Genomic DNA, 17,079 nt, shown 5'->3' with positions numbered 1-17,079 from the left:
TATTCGCATTATAAATGTTCTTGTAGTCAAACACCGTGATGGAAAATTTATAAATGTTATAGAGAGGTATATAAAAATACCGTTAGAGGATAAGCGCTGCCAGGTTACTTAATTTAGTGGTAAAATTGTATTCACATTATTCAGCATTAGAATTCAATATTCGTGTTTTATCAAGATGGGCATATCCCATCATCCAGAATTAAAATAAACTTTTAAATCAATATTTAACACATCTGTCATATATTGTCTTATATCAAATTCAACCACCAGTAAAAATATTTTACAGTGAAAGAGCCACCAAAAGTAAATGTCCACTCTTTACATGTTGTTTTACCAAACTACAATATAATTGTTTTGTTTAGTGTATCTATTACTTTCGCATCACTGACGAGTTATAGAAGGACGAAACAGCTGTATGATGAAGTTTAATTCATTATTTGGCTCTACCTTATCTAAGTCTAAATTGTCCTGATAGGTACATCTTTTTTGCGTGTCTTTTGTGCTATCTTTTCACATAAGAACCCATGTTTTACACCTCAGACCAATATATAGAGTATTAACCTGTGAACCCCTCCACACATCACGATATGTACCTTTCTTTATACCTATTACTATGTAATAATTTACTCCCACCTGTGTCTGACTTGTGTTTATCGTTGTGGGATTTATAACTGTGCCATGTTATAAGGCTCCCTCATCTGTATTTGACTTTTGTTTAATGTTTTGGGATTACTAAATGCACTATGTAATAAAGTTCCCTCAGGTGTGTTAGAGTTTTTTTACTGTTTCGATATTACTAGCTGTATTGTGTAATAAGATTCTCTCACCTGTGTTTCATATTTGTTTAATGGTTTGTGTTTCCATGTTGTACTGTGTAATGAGACTCCCTCACCTGTGTTAGACTTTTGTTGAATGGTTTTGGATTACTAGCTGGTTTTAAGTTTTTATTCACCGAGATTTTCACTAACTGTATTGTGTAATAAGATTCCCTCACCTGTATTTAATATTTGTTGAATGGTTTGTGATTACTAGCTCTACTATGTAATAAGGTTCCTTCACCTGTGTTAGGCTTTTGTTTGATAGTTTGGAATTACTAGCTGGTTTTAATTTGCTTTTCACCGAAATTTGTCTCAACGTCACATCTTAACTTTAATTGATATTAAAACACGTGTTCATCTTATTCGGAATTCACACATGTGAATGAAGTTCGCTTAAAGTCTTCCGGATTCCAAAATAATTTAATAATGATGTAAAAAGTACGGTTAGACTACGTTTCTCGGTTGTCTTATAAGATTATACTGTATTACATATCGAAACGTTATGGGCAGTGCCCCAAAGATAGATATGTGGTTACGAAGTCTGGAAAAATCTGTGGTGGACTGGGGACTTCCTGCTTTACAACCCAGGACATCGTATACAATGTACAGAAACGGCGAGGATCTATGTTCTAATAATTTTTTTTTTACTTTTCGCGAAAGTAACATGTGTCACCTAGAGAGACCCGTAAACTCTTATATTCATTATATCAAGGTAGGAATTACGGAGATACTTAATTCAACATTATATCTTGGCAATCGGAATGAGAACATCAAAGAAACGAGGACAGAGAAATGAACAAGAGAAAGATTAACAATAAGTTTTGTAGTATGTTGCTGTTAAATACATATTCAATGTACTGCGGCAGGGGTGGGACAGGCAGAATATTTCAGGGTGTAGAAGATGTTAACAATGATCGGCGCTTCGTTAAGCTAGTTGTTCGACATTGTCGTTGATATCCTATATGTAAATGGTAAACTATTTCATGATTCCGACACGTTTTTATCAGCCTTTAATAACGACATAACCAATAAGACCATATTACCAGTATTATATGCGTTGTCTCGCTTTTTCTATGATGGTAAGCAAATAACTAAGTATTTATATACAAATTGCTAATAACTTTTGATAAGAAGATAATTACTTTAAGTATTTTGAAATGATAGGAAATCTTGACACATAAAAAATAGATTATGTTTCCTACAATGAAAAATAATTAGTTATAGAATCACATAAAATGATAGGATGTCTTGACATATACAAAGTCGATTGTGTTTACTACAGTGAAAATGAGTTAGACACATACAACGATAACTATTGATGTATAGTCAGATTATATCTATATTAAGTGATATTAAAACATGTCATGTTACCTAAGGATAACAAGCACTTGATAATAACAAAATTAGTAAGCAAGTGCTGAATCAAAACAAATCATTTCATAGCATATGGCGCCTTTTGGTTGTTTTGAAGATATAGTGTAACGTTTGAGTTGAAAGTTGTACCTATAGTTTATTTCATTTAATTGATATTTTTGTATTTGTTTTTGTTTTTGTTTTTTTTTAAACATCCTATATTTCTCAACTTTCTGATCTGGCTTTCCACTTAATATGTACTGAAGTTTCTTGTTCTAAAGTAAAAAAGGACAGAGCAGGGTGGTCGATATTCCTAGTCGATAAATAGGAGAAGTGGTCAAAATATGGTTGATATGTTATACTGATACAACCCTAGATAAGGCTTTGTATTTATAGTTATTATAAAAAGGATCGTATTAATAGCTACTAATTTCATTGTCTTACCTACCAGAAGGAGTGCTTTCATTATTTTATCATAGGATTATACAATTCTTTAGAGCCTTTTACTCTTTTTATGAAAACCCAACGTTATTAGGTTTTAGCGAATTCTAATGGAACTTTATTTTTATCTTCCTCATCCAGATATTTTATGACAGATAAAAGACTGAAGTATTTCAAAAAGTTTGTGATGACACATTAGAATAAACTCTTCATAAGCGTAGAAAGTAAGAGTATCGATGTCTTTTATGGAGTCATGTATTACAATGAGCCCTGTTTTATTTATTTTTTTTTAAATATTAGTATTTTCACCGACAAATCAAATGCGTATTATATCAAAAAGGAGTTTTCAAGATTCACTCGGTGGTATTTTCATTGCCCTATCATGAATATCAAATTTTACCATGCCAGAAAGACATCGGATGCTTACATTTTGTGATGAAAATAATTATTCCGACTGCTTGAATGTTTGGCCAAAGTATTTTAAAGCAAAACCGTCTTAATTTGTTTTCACTAAATCTTATGTAATTTTCCAATAAATTTACTCTTCTTTTCTTCAGAATTTAATGAAAATAATGTCATGTCAAATAATGTTATTTTGCATCTTTTTACGAATGACTGTATTTGTTCTATACCCACGAACAGCTAAAACATTTTCATATTCCCAGGATTTAGGAACGAATTCTTTTTGACCATTGATACGTTGAGTGTAGGCTATCTAGATAATGATAATATTATTGTTCTGCATAACACTGCGATAATCCCCTTTTGAAATGTAGTGATGATTTAAAACACAATAAAGTTACTTTACTCTGGAGATTATCTTATTTTTTCAGTACCACCTTTTTCTTTGACATATCTAACATGTTTTCTTTACTCTGTAAATGACCTTATTTTTCAGTATTACGGATTCTTTGTCATATCTAACATGTTTTCTTTACTCTGTAGATAACCCTATTTTTTCAGTATCACTTTTTCTTTAATATATCTAACATGTTTTCTTTACTGTGTAGATGACTTTATTTTTAAGTATTACGGATTCTTTGACATATCTAACATGTTTGCTTTACTCTGTAGATGTCCTTTACTGACATTCTGAATTAAAAACCCAGATAGTGATAATGTTAACTGTGACACAGGTTTCATCTCCATATAGGTCAACTGTAAAAAATGATAGTCAATGGTTATCTCTTATTTAATGTTCCCTAGAGATATAATAATCAGCTCTTTATAATTGATTCAACTGGGTTGTCAGAGCAGATGAATTAAAGGACAGTCGTCTCGGCAGCCTAGATGTAACAGGAGTCCTCTTGCTCTAGGGTCTACAACCAATAGACATCAACTGGTGAAATCTTCATAAACACTTGCTATACATAATTATGTCAATGTGCAATGATCCCGCTGGTACACAAGATACACAGATGAATAACGCCTCTCAATATAGACTTAGAACCAAAGACGGTTGATAACGATTAATTAAACTGACATACAGGTTTCTCTTCCTAGAAATCGTCGCTGATGATGAGAGCTTAAGTTGCTGGAACTTGGAAGGCGATTAAAGGCAATCCAAATGGGTATAAAAATATTAAAAAAAAATAAGTTTGGGATTAGGGGTAGAGTTGCACTAACACTAAAATTAAAACCGTTTGAGGTATATTTTGTCAATATTGAATTATGCTAATGTGTATATTCTGTACAATGACAATATTTCAATGAAATAAAAGTGTCCGTTACTTTCAATGTACAAATGACACACAACAGATTGTTTAATACAAAATCAAAGCATTGAATCCAAAGTTGAGTCCTTTTGCGCTGTCCGTTCATTACTCTGAGACAACACGGGGTATATTCATGCCGCAGTCAATTCGTTTGAATTATGGTGCAATACAGAATGTGTATATGAACGACTTCTAGAATTCTATAAGTTCCTTGCAACAATGATGACTTCGGGGTAAACGAAACAAGAGCGTGATACAATGTTAATTCGCTATCTGACATACACTCTATCTAGTTGTATTGAAACATAATATTCACTTTTAGACAATATCCGTAAGAGCTGTTCATAGTCATGATTAGGGTTGCTAGGCATTTTTGCACAAATATACACTTTAGCTTTTATTTATTATTATGGTTACATGCTTGCAGCACATGTGTGTCAATACCTAGAACGATGCAAGGCATACCAAGATCAGCAATGCGTTTTAACAGGTAGGGGAATTGAGATGCATGTAGTTTATGAATAGTATAACTGATAGTCAAAAACGACAGTTCGCAATCTTTCTAGTTGATTTTAGTTTTTGGTTTATCAAAATGTTTTCTTTCCAGGCAAGACAATCACGAGAGAACATTTTTGATAGAGATGGCAAGCAACATAGAAAACTTAGACTGATGAAAATTGGCATATTAACTTACAGATACATTGAATACATAATTTTTTGTTTAGGATACTTACATGTGTTTTATGCTTAGTATTGTAATATAGATATTCTACGTCAAATATATGTAAAGTGTTCCATTTCCGATAGTGTTCCATTACAGGCACCGTCACTTAAGTGGGTCCTGTTATTAAGCAGATCGCACGACATCGAGAGCAAATAGTGTTATATACAACAAAAGTTGAATTACGTACAAAAACCGATTTCGCGTTATATAAGGGAGGCTGGATACGGTTAAGATTAAAATTTAGGCAAGAGAATATCAACATTTCCAATATGAACAATTGATGAAAATATTGTTTCTTGTTACGTACATTGTTTGAATTGTATAGTCCGTTAGGAACAGTACAAAGGTAGAGTGCAGTAAATCCGAAGATTGGAAAGATATTTTTTTTTACATTCATCATCATCTTATGGTAGGGTGCCCGTCTAAACAAAATTAATGTAAGTTTAGGTTACTTAAGGGAGAATATCCTTATGAAAGTTTCCCTCAATCCCAAGTTGCACCCTTTCATTTTGAAAATGGAAACAAGATAGGCAGATATCTTGGATTTTGACCTTATTTTTAGCCCTTAGTTGTAGTCCAGTTGGAAAGTAAAAGATCCAACAGCTGGAAAATCTTGTATTTTTGTAAAAGATTAAAATGTAGAACAAATATGTGGAATAGAAAACAAAATGAGTTCTAACTAGATAAGGAAACCCCCTATGGTACCGTCCGATATAGGGTTAGTTTAGGGAAATCCTTATGGTACGGCCGATATAGGGTTAGGTTAGGGAAATCCTTATGGTACCGTCCAATACAGTATTAGGTTAGGGAAAGCCCTATGGTACCGTCCGGTATAGGGTTCGGCTAGGGAAATAGGGTTGAAAATGCTACTTAAAACAGGAAGCTAATAATTATCGGTATTTTTTAATCTATACTTAGCATGAATGAAACAAAACAGATAAAAAAACACACGAAAACAAAATTTATGTATTCTTTTTTTAATCAACTTAACGAAAAACACAAGCAAACAAACTAATTCCACAGACGTATTGGTAACTGTAAATATTGCGCGATGTCTGAAAGAAAAAGAAAAAACACATTTAAGTAAACAATTTCGTGCTTAACACATTTTCGTCTTCATAAAATTGACATATGATATAAAGTAGAATATTTCAATATGTGTCAAAACACAAACTAGTCAATTGTGTTCATTATAATTAACACCGTCACATTTCTGAAGTCGTTGTTATTATGTGATAGACTGTAACAGATGAATACTCATTGGCGATAGTAACAAGAGTCATTAATTGAAATTTTATACTGAAAGTGATCGTCATCAATAGTTTACAGTAAAAATAAACATAGATAAAACCAAATAAATAAAATTTCCGTAAGCATTGACGAGAATTGGTACTCGGCGAGAAAAGGTCAACGACCATTAAAGATTGATTATCAATGATTGCAAACATATAATACATAATTATATTGAAGTAGAGCACTGCCGATTATCAAAAGTTGTCAAAAAAACTTCCTACTTACATCACAGAGTTGCTTCTATAGTAAGGAGAGTCATGAGTTTAACCGGAGTTGGAGTTCCTCAAGAGGAGAAGGAGGGGCAGACCGAGCACTGTAAATGAAAGATACATTATAGAACATCAGATCGTAGCAGCAACATAAAACACGAAATGAATTTCAGTTTAAAGAAATATTATATCAAATGTATTTCAATGAAATAAAGCGTATATCTAGGAAACCTACACAGCAGTCCACTTCCTCCGCCGAGTCCAAAAAGACCATCGTTATCTGTGATTGGTGGTACTGGGGGAAGGGCCAAGGGCTGGGCGTAAGGTTGACTGATGATAGTCTCAGAGGAGACGTATCCCTTTCCGTATCCCTTGGAGTGTCCGTAGCCACTTCCGTAACCACTTCCGTAGCCACTTCCATAATTCATGCTGTATCCGCCTCCATAATTATCATAGCTATTATATCCGGTTCCGTATCCGGCTCCCAGTGCGCATGACACACCGAGACAGAAGCATATCGCAATTAGTGCGGCAGATGATGACTTCATAATGACTGTAAATACAAAAATAAATGTAATGTTTTTTTTTTTACAAATTTGAATAAAGGAGGTTTAGAGGTTGTTGTGTTAAGAAATAGTATCAGATTGATTGAAATAGAGATAGAAAAAGCAAATAAATCCCCAAAATATACATTCTGATAAGAAATGAAGACTTGACATCATGGACCATAACCATTATCAATATACCTCACAGACCACTATAGAACGACACATGTGTTGTCTACAACATGGAATGTCAGATATCACAGACATATATCAATATATACCAACTTATACACAGAAAGGTTCTGATGAGGACATAACTTAACACTGGATACCGTCTTAATAACTCTTTTCAGGATTTTTCTTGTTCTACGTTACTCACTACCACACTACACAAGTTTGTAAATGATGTACATTTTGTTTGTTAGATAAATAAAAAAAAAGTCAATAAGTTTTTGTATGAGAGATACAAAGTACAAGTACACCTGCATGTATTACCATGTGAATCTGGAGTTCCATATCTAGATCAAAATGAATATCATCTATGATTGAAAACCAATACCAATTTCATGATATATATTACCTGAAGTAAGCAAAGTTGTGAAATTTTGCAGTGATTATTACTGTCCTAAGTAATTATAATGTATGACCTTACCTGTTGGACGTCAGCTTGATGTGACGGTGAAGTGTGGTGCTGGCCCTTATATAGGTCTGGTAGCGTGACTTCCTGTTACATGTATATCGGTCCCTTCCACGTGCCGTACATAACGTAACGTGACGGAGGGCCGGGGGCGTGTCATAGTACCCGGGTAGAGTGTCGGAGCAGCACAACCTTATACATCTTTACAACTCAGTAAGTAGGACTACCGTAATATTATATCTCCAATAACGCGTATGAATGTTGCTGGCTTGACGGGTCTCATAGGTTACATACTTAATATACTGTCGTGTTTACTTACCTACATAAGATCACATAGCATCAAAGAAATAGGTGATAGGAGGATTACAGAATTCCATACAACGTGTTACAGTGTAGTATTACACCTCAATCAAGTTATATAGGGAGGGGAACTTTTAAGAAACTACAACTTCCACTCCCTAGTATAGAGGCTTTTTTAAACATATCTTTTTTTCCATATTCCCACACAAAATTTAGTTATTTGAATCTTTCTACAAAATAAACTAGAGAATGGCCAAAGTTCGCAGACCTGATATATTTGTTGAGTCCAAGATATTTTATTGCCATCATCAGCAACAGGATTGGGCACAAATTATTACACCATTATTTAAGACCTCTCCAAAAACAAATTAAATTTACAGCATTTAACAAACAAAGAGGTGATGACGAATCTAAGCTTACAATACATACAGGAAAGTTGATTTGATCTCCGAACTAAGAAAACAAATAAGACTTATTGTGATTTAAAATACATCTATTGCTAGAGTTAATGAAATCGTGCACATTTCTAAATATCACTACATTAGTGGCTACAAGCAGATTATTATTTCATTTTTCATTTCCAGAAAGAAAGCAATCTAAATTGAAAAGACAAGGCTACAATTTCAAGATTAAGGAAATTGGGCCTACCGGAATGTTTGTTTCTGAAGTCTTCGTAAGAGGTGACTTGTGAAAACACATCTTAATTTAGAGTTACTTTCATGTATGACACGAAACAAACTTCGAAACATTTTCAATCGTTTGACAGCTGAAGAGTTCTCAAGACAGGCTGGAGTTTGATATTTTTGAGTGTCTATTTCTCTTTGAATGTACCTGTTTGCTAATGGCAACAATCATATTTTCCATTGACCACTGGTTTAAGTTAAACCCTGAGCTTCATCACCGAGTCCTTGAAGGTCAAAACAATTGTAGAATGACGCATCGGTATTGTATCTTTTCATTTGTATTGAATGGAGTTATTAAGGCTTGCTATGTACAATCCTGGAACATGTCATGGCAAAATTGAATGTTCCACGTGCGACACCTTAGGAACAAAACGAAAATACTAGTTTGATCCATTGATGTACATCAAACGAATCTCAAGGACACGTAACGGTATATTGTAATTTTGTATTCTTCAATACCAGCGTATCAACCTGTGATTGGTCTTTTTTCTCCTGGGTCCGATCAAATTGTACTAAAGACATATTAATAAATTGATAACTGAAAATCCATAAAGTTGACAGTATCGATCTAGCTGCTTAGTGGTGTTTTTCTATATCGATTCTTGAAGTGTCAATTTACATCATTAACATTTTTGTAGTAAGCTCGTTATAAAGATATATACAATTCATCCCGAGATTATAATCATTAGATGTTTCTCCTCTGTGATTTCTATCTATATCAATAATATATGTAACGATACTTTCTGAATTATAGTTTACAATCCGGTGTGAAAACGTTTTTTCCTGTAATGTTAGACGGACAACGTTTTGATGGTCGTCCACGATAGAACTAGCTTTGCTTGTCAAGGAAATCGCTTCTTTTTCGCCATGTTTGATGTAGTCTGTTAATCTGTCAACTCTTTGTTCATCTAGTTTCTATCGACACCCTACCCTTTTAAACAAGAATCTCTGTAATATCCATCAGAAACTCGACAAGTTAAACCAGTGTTACAAAATTGTGTCGGTACCTCTTAGTATATGCTCCGAAGTTGAATTCAGATTTCGAAGAACTCTGTGGGAATATGTAAGATTAAGGCATCTCACCTTAAAAAAAACTTTCATTCATTCTCAGGATCACATTTTATCAATGGTATACTCTCCCTATGAGAGCCACGTTTTCATGATATATAGCCGTGAACTACATTGCAGACAAATACTATAAGGTAATATATTTTCGTGTGCTCAATTCGCGTCGTTTTTCAAAATATTACTTTTTTGTGGACACTTAACTTCGTGGATAATTATACCTCAATAAGTGTACATATTCTGTACCAATTCTGACAGATTCTGCATATATGAATTCGTAAATTAAGAGTACCAGCGATGAAATGAACGAATATTAAAAACCCCACGAAAATTAAAGATTTTACAGTAGATCTTGATAACGATAAAATTTCTGGTTGACGATATGTTTCTTGTTGTGATTAGTGACAATACCTTCCAATGGACTATTGGTATCCCCATCATAAGGACTAAAGTCCTATTTAATTTAATTGTCTTTATCGTCCAAGAGGACTAAACTTATACTCTTTGTAACAAGTAATAAAATCCTTTCCATGTCAACTCTAAATTACAGATGTGTATTTTCAAATGTTAGCACAAATATTCTCTCTTGAACTGGAAATTAAGTCTACATCAGCTGTTTACATTTCTCTAAAATCAGCATTAGGAGCGGTTTTGAAGCACGGCTGACAAAATATAGTTTTCGCATGTAAAACTTAACATTTCTTGATAGTAACAATCTCGCTTTCCTATCCGTATTTTTTATATGTTACATCGTTTTAAAAATTAACGTTTTAATGTTAAATGGAACAAACCTTATTAGTCTATAGCATTGCTCGATAGGTTTGTATCCCCATGGACAGTCAGGTCTTTATGTAAAGGGTCGCTTAGTAGTAGGTAGTGACTACCTCAAGGAACAGTAAAAATGGAGGCATGTCGCTTGTCATCCAGAGGAATGAGGGTAAAGTGTCTTGTCAGGGGATTCAACCATGACTGCAAAATTCGGCCCTTTCGCAGCACTTGAAACACCAACCGCCATGGGTAGGGAGCATCAACCAACAAAGGTGGGTACTTTGGTATCACAAATAGTGAGGGAATGAAATAGAACAAACAACTACAAAATTTGATATTCTCCTTTTTAATATTATTTTATCATTATCACAATCTGTAAATGAAATAGTTAACTACACAACAGTAGTATCAAAAATAGCCGTCAGGACCAGGACTGCTGATGATAAAGCCTTCCTGGAAATGATATCCCTCTTTTGACAATAACGTTTTACATACTAAATAATCTAGTATTATCTCTTGGTCAAACTCTCAAGTTAAACCAGTCCCAATTTCATCAACATTCCATTTCTTTATTCATTTTACCTTGTTGCAGATTTTTCATAGAAAAACTTAAAACAGATCATAATAACACTTTCTTGAATGAGATTTTTTTTAATTGATGCTCAACTTTGAGAAAACTTACTTAGAGTTTCCATGATTTAGGAACGTTTCTGAAACTGGAAAATATAACACTATTGTCTGTCCATATAATCTCTGTAAACTGTATGCCTACAAGTTACCACATATCCCAAACAGTCAGGTCATTCAACCATGACCAAATCACCGCAGTCAAAACATAAAATGTCATTGGCACACATTCAATACAACATGGAAATGAACAAGTAACATTAATGTTATCATTTCTTAGCACAAGTGAAAATGAATCAGTCTGAATTACAATAACGAACATCACTTTAAATACATATCAATCTTACATCATTATCACATCTTACTACACTGAGACCCAAGGTCCAGATGATATCACTTCCTCACCTTCAGCAACACACATAATTAAATTCTCTGATTTACCTGATAAACTGTGCACTCTGAATATGTTTACCTCACCCCTTGTAATTATAATGCAATGTTTCCAGCTCTCAAACATCCATATCTTCATTCTCTACTTAATCATATAGACACTACTCGCACACAAACATACTCATTTAACTTAATACCTAAAACAGGAATCCCTATTTAAAGTCTACCCTTGTCAAAGTTAGTATTAGCTGCAGCACAACTTTTGAATGTATCCTTTGTTAGATACGAAAAGATTCTTTTCAGTCAACTACTGTGCACATTATCTTACATTAGTGCAAGGTCCTGATTACAATGTGGAACTCTACTTCCTTATAAAGGGAAGTAACAAATAGGTACATATTATACATCACAAATCAAAAGTTTTCATCGCCTCCACACTCCATTAATTTATCTATTTAATCATGGGTCATCATTTAATATATATACAACTGTCAATCATGTATTTGGAGACCAGCTCAGGTGTTCATTAGCACAGCCAACTGTCAACATAGACGTCTCTCTAACAAGGAGCATGGCCTTCTGTCCTGGCTATATCAAACAGATGTCTCTCTAACAGGGAGCATGGCCTACTGTCCTGGCTATATCAAACATAAATGGTCTCTCTAACAGGAAGCATGGCCTACTGTCCTGGTTATATCAAACATAGATGTCTCTCTCACAGGGAGCATGGCCTACTGTCCTGTTATACAAAACACAGATGTCTCTCTAACAGGAAGCATGGCCTTCTGTCCTGGCTATATCAAACATAGATGTCTCTCTAACAGGGAGCATGGCCTACTGTCCTGGCTATATCAAACATAGATGTCTCTAACAGGGAGCACGGCCTTCTGTCCTGGCTATAGCAAACATAGATGGTCTCTCTAACAAGGAGCATGGCCTACTGTCCTGGCTATATTAAATATAGATGGTCTCTCTAACAGGGAGCCTGGCCTACTGTCCTGTTATACAAAACACAGATGTCTCTCTAACAGGGAGCATGGCCTACTTACTGTCCTGGCTATATCAAACATAGATGTCTCTCTAACAGGGAGCATGGCCTACTGTCCTGGTTATATCAAACATAGATGTCTCTCTAACAGGGAGCATGGCCTACTGTCCTGGCTATATCAAACATAAATGGTCTCTCTAACAGGAAGCATGGCCTACTGTCCTGGCTATATCAAACATAGATGTCTCTCTAACAGGGAGCATGGCCTACTGTCCTGGCTATATCAAACATAGATGTCTCTAACAGGGAGCACGGCCTTCTGTCCTGGCTATAGCAAACAGATGGTCTCTCTAACAAGGAGCATGGCCTACTGTCCTGGCTATATTAAATATAGATGGTCTCTCTAACAGGGAGCGTGGCCTTCTGTCCTGGCTATATCAAACATTGACGGTCTCTCTAACAAGGAGCATGGCCTACTGTCCTGGCTATATCAAACATAGATGTCTCTCTAACAGGGAGCATGGCCTACTGTCCTGTTATACAAAACACAGATGTCTCTCTAACAGGGAGCATGGCCTACTGTCCTGGCTATATCAAACATAGATGTCTCTCTCACAGGGAGCACGGCCTACTGTCCTGGCTATATCAAACATAGATGTCACTCTAACAGGGAGCATAGCCTACTGTCCTGGCTATATCAAACATAGATGTCTCTCTAACAGGGAACGTGGCCTTCTGTCCTGGCTATATTAAATATAGATGGTCTCTCTAACAGGGAGCATGGCCTTCTGTCCTGGCTATATCAAACATAGATGGTCTCTAACAGGAAGCACGGCCTTCTGTCCTGGCTATATAAAACATAGATGGTCTCTCTAACAGGGAGCGTGGCCTACTGTCCTGGCTATATCAAACATAGATGTCTCTCTCACAGGGAGCACGGCCTACTGTCCTGGCTATATCAAACATAGATGTCACTCTAACAGGGAGCATGGCCTACTGTCCTGGCTATATCAAACATTGATGGTCTCTCTGACAGGGAGCATGGCCTACTGTCCTGTCTATATCAAACATTGATGGTCTCTCTGACAGGGAGCATGGCCCACTGTCCTGGCTATATCAAACATTGATGGTCTCTCTAACAGGGAGCATGGCCTACTGTCCTGGCTATATCAAACATAGATGTCTCTCTCACAGGGAGCATGGCCTACTGTCCTGGCTATATAAAACATAGATGGTCTCTCTAACAGGGAGCGTGGCCTACTGTCCTGTTATACAAAACATAGATGTCTCTCTAACATGGAACATGGACTGCTTTCCTGACTATATATAGGTGTTCTCTCTAACAGGTGTTAGATAGAGGTTTTATACAATAAAGAGAAATCCTACATATCAACTAATCCAACTTGTTTTATAATAACAAATGTTTGAGAGGTTAATCTCTAAGCTCCTACTACATTGTAATAAATACATAAATAGTCAAATTAACATTAAACAGTAAATGTAAGCCACCCTTCAGGGATGGTTATAGCTAAATAGACATGATTTATCATGATAGACTGACAACAGCTTATCAGCATTAACAAGAGCATCAGAAAGAAAAAACAGCAATCATCAAAAATCAAATTTACAAACAAAGAGCATTATACTTCAACAAATATAGTACTTTTTGAGAAATAATTTGAAACAGAGAGTAATAAATATGCATAATTTTTTCACAATAGTGTTTTTTAAACTACAGTTGTAAAAATGTAAAACTCTCTAGTAACTTTTAAGTTTAAAGTTTTTTTTTGGCAGGTCACATACTCCTACAAGATATTAGCTTTGTTATGCTTTAAAATATTTCCTAATATGATATTCTCACGCCCATAATAAATGAACTTAAAATCTATAAATAATGTCAGCAAAAACATTTTTATCGTATCATTGTAATTGCCTAGCTCAAAGCACTTATGTGTATGCCAGACTAACACAGACTATGGAATACTTGGGACATCACTCCTGGCCTAACCTGTATACAACCTCACCAGTTATATTGCCAGAAAAACAATGAGCACCAAAAAAAATGATTTATATTATAATACCATTACCACTTTTGATAGAAAGAGAAATAAAATAATATAGATTGAGACAGCACGAAAGGAGAACATATCAAAACTAATATCAACTTCACAGCCACATCATTACACTGGCAAATCAGAGAACTTTTGGAATGCATTTGATATCAAAGAAAATGTTTTTAAAACTCCCAAACATCCTGATCCTACTGTGAACTAGCTAAACACAATGTCTAACCAAATCAGCAAGGTGGATAACAAGGTCACAGGGATCTGTGACGTGACGGTATGAAGAAGATGTATATTAGGTTTGATGACAATGGGACTTGTAGTTATCTGTGATGTATAACTGAACTCTTGATGCAGCCAGTAAGGTGAAATAATATGGGTTACAATTGGCATGCCTGTTAGTGAACATTAATGACTGTGGGACTGTGTAGCAGTAAAATGAATCCAAATTCAAAGTCCAACCAAAATGTATATACAGACAATGTGTCCAAGTATGATGGTGTTGATAATCAAATGTAGTTCTTTTTCCAGGGGTACTTTCATAAGGGATGTTTGTTTTCAACTTTTTCCTGAATTAGGAATGTTGGTAACCACAGAGGAATATAACAAGTTGGAGAAAGGATGTTCACACAGATATCTTTAACCTGACATCCATACTTAGAAGTAAGGGGAGATAAATCTACCATTGATGCAAACAAAAGTCTGTAACAGACATCTCAAAGATTTCTGGACAAAAAATTAAATTAAAAAACTAAAAGGAAATGGTAAATAGTATCAATCACATGGAAAGAGAAATAAGCCTATTCTACTATTATCACCAATTAAGGGAGAGAAATCTGTTTTAGTATTATGATATATGGACTATAGATACAAATTTTTATTTGAAAGTTAAATAATTTTCTTCCAAATCACTAAAATACTTAAAGAAGTCTTACAAACTCAATAGAATGATCAACGTGGCTTTTTTTGCCCTATACTCAATACAGTAGAGAAAAATCGGAACTCCCTGTTCCTTTCTTCATCCCATAACACTAGCAAAGCTTCAGAAAGAATTTGTTTATGATTGTAGGAAACAGAGAGAAAACATCCAAATAATAGTTATGTGGTAAAATTGAAAAACAGTGATGACACTCTTAATGAGATTGCAGTAGTACACTACTTGTAATGTATTTTGAAGAATAAGATGTAATTTACATATCATTATATATATTTTTGATATATTTCTTTCCCGTGAGAGGACAATCATTGTAAAATAAAGACTTTATATCTACATTTCTAAAATATGTTAAATAAAACTAAATACAAGAACATAATACCAATCCCAAACCAAAAAAAAGTCACCAAACCACACCACACATAAACATATGGTTTGGTGTATCACCAATAAATATCTTATATTATGAATGCCCATCAAACTTCTGACATCACTGACCTTAACTGTCAGTGTCAGACTACCACTAAAATATCTGGCTTGTGTTTGATATCCAATGAGTATTTTTGTCTGGGCTTCATGTTTAAGTAACACCAATATTCAGTTAAAAGGGATTCACTGGATAACATGTACAGCAGTCACATCAACAATAAATGCCGAACTACATGAATGTAATCAGTCATTGTCTGCAAGAGCACTAGTAAAATGCCTTTTGATGTCTTAAAAGTTTTTTATAAATAAGACAAAGGTGCTCTAGTCCAGGAGATAGCTTAATAAAACCACGAAGTATAGAATATAAGAATTAATTAGAAGAAATAAAGAAGTAATTAGAAGTTTAATGCAAAAAAGAAATGAAGATATTTACATGTATATAACAAAGGATACTCTGGATGGTGGTTTTCAAATTTACATCAAATAAATTCAAGCATACTGGTAAAATCAATTATGATTTTATAACCCCTTTAAAACCTTTATTTGTGTATTTTCATTGTGACCCAAACCACCATAATAATAAAATGGAAGGGGATTTCTACCTAAATGACAGAATCTTTAAATGTCAGCTTTGCTAAGTATGCCCCCATAAGCATTTAAAGTAAGATATCCCTCATCTATGTTCACAGGTGGGAGAATCAGAGCCTTGTACCCTACTGGCTCTATGATAAATGTATTGAATCATTGATAAATTATAAATATACTGTAGACATGACTTCATAAAACTTTTATGACTAGGAACTCATCTCAACCTTAATCACAACAGGAATACTAGCTTAAACCTGGCATGGGTAAAACACCATAATCTACCACCTCTGCAAAATGTAGACAGAATCTGTCACCTCTGTGTAATGTAGACAGAATCTATCACTTTCTGTGTAATGTAGACAGAATATATCGTCTGTATGTAATGTAGACAGAATCTATCACTCTCTGTGTAATGTAGACAGAATCTATCACTCTCTGTGTAATGTAGACAGAATATATCGTCTGTATGTAATGTAGACAGAATCTATCACTCTCTGTGTAATGTAGAC

The 17,079-nt window shown here is 34.6% G+C and overlaps 1 protein-coding gene across 1 annotated transcript; it reads right to left on the bottom strand.

Moving 5' to 3' along the window:
- Nucleotides 1–6,572: 6,572 nt before the first annotated feature.
- Nucleotides 6,573–7,101, bottom strand: LOC132558981 (neuropeptide-like protein 31). The gene is made up of 2 exons (XM_060223607.1): nt 6,789–7,101; nt 6,573–6,657 (listed from the first exon to the last, which is right to left on the bottom strand). The coding sequence occupies exons 1-2, from the start codon at nt 7,099–7,101 to the stop codon at nt 6,608–6,610; spliced, it is 363 nt and encodes a 120-aa protein (XP_060079590.1). The 3' UTR covers nt 6,573–6,607.
- Between the last annotated feature and the right edge of the window lie 9,978 nt (nt 7,102–17,079).

This window comes from Ylistrum balloti, unplaced genomic scaffold (assembly GCF_031769215.1).
Source record: "Ylistrum balloti isolate Yb309-2 unplaced genomic scaffold, AGI_CSIRO_Ybal_v1 Utg370840, whole genome shotgun sequence".
NCBI classification, from domain to species: Eukaryota; Metazoa; Mollusca; class Bivalvia; order Pectinida; family Pectinidae; genus Ylistrum; species Ylistrum balloti.
The sequence above is the reverse complement of the archived record's forward strand: the minus strand, read 5'-3'. Positions and strand labels throughout refer to the sequence as shown.

What these genes read in the sequence shown, in the direction of transcription:
- LOC132558981 (XM_060223607.1), bottom strand. Translation starts at nt 7,101, where the DNA reads ATGAAGTCATCATCTGCCGCACTAATTGCGATATGCTTCTGTCTCGGT. An exon ending in CGGAGGAAGTGGACTGCTGT is followed by an intron (nt 6,658 to 6,788) that starts GTAGGTTTCCTA and finishes TTTCATTTACAG; the next exon opens with TGCTCGGTCTGCCCCTCCTT.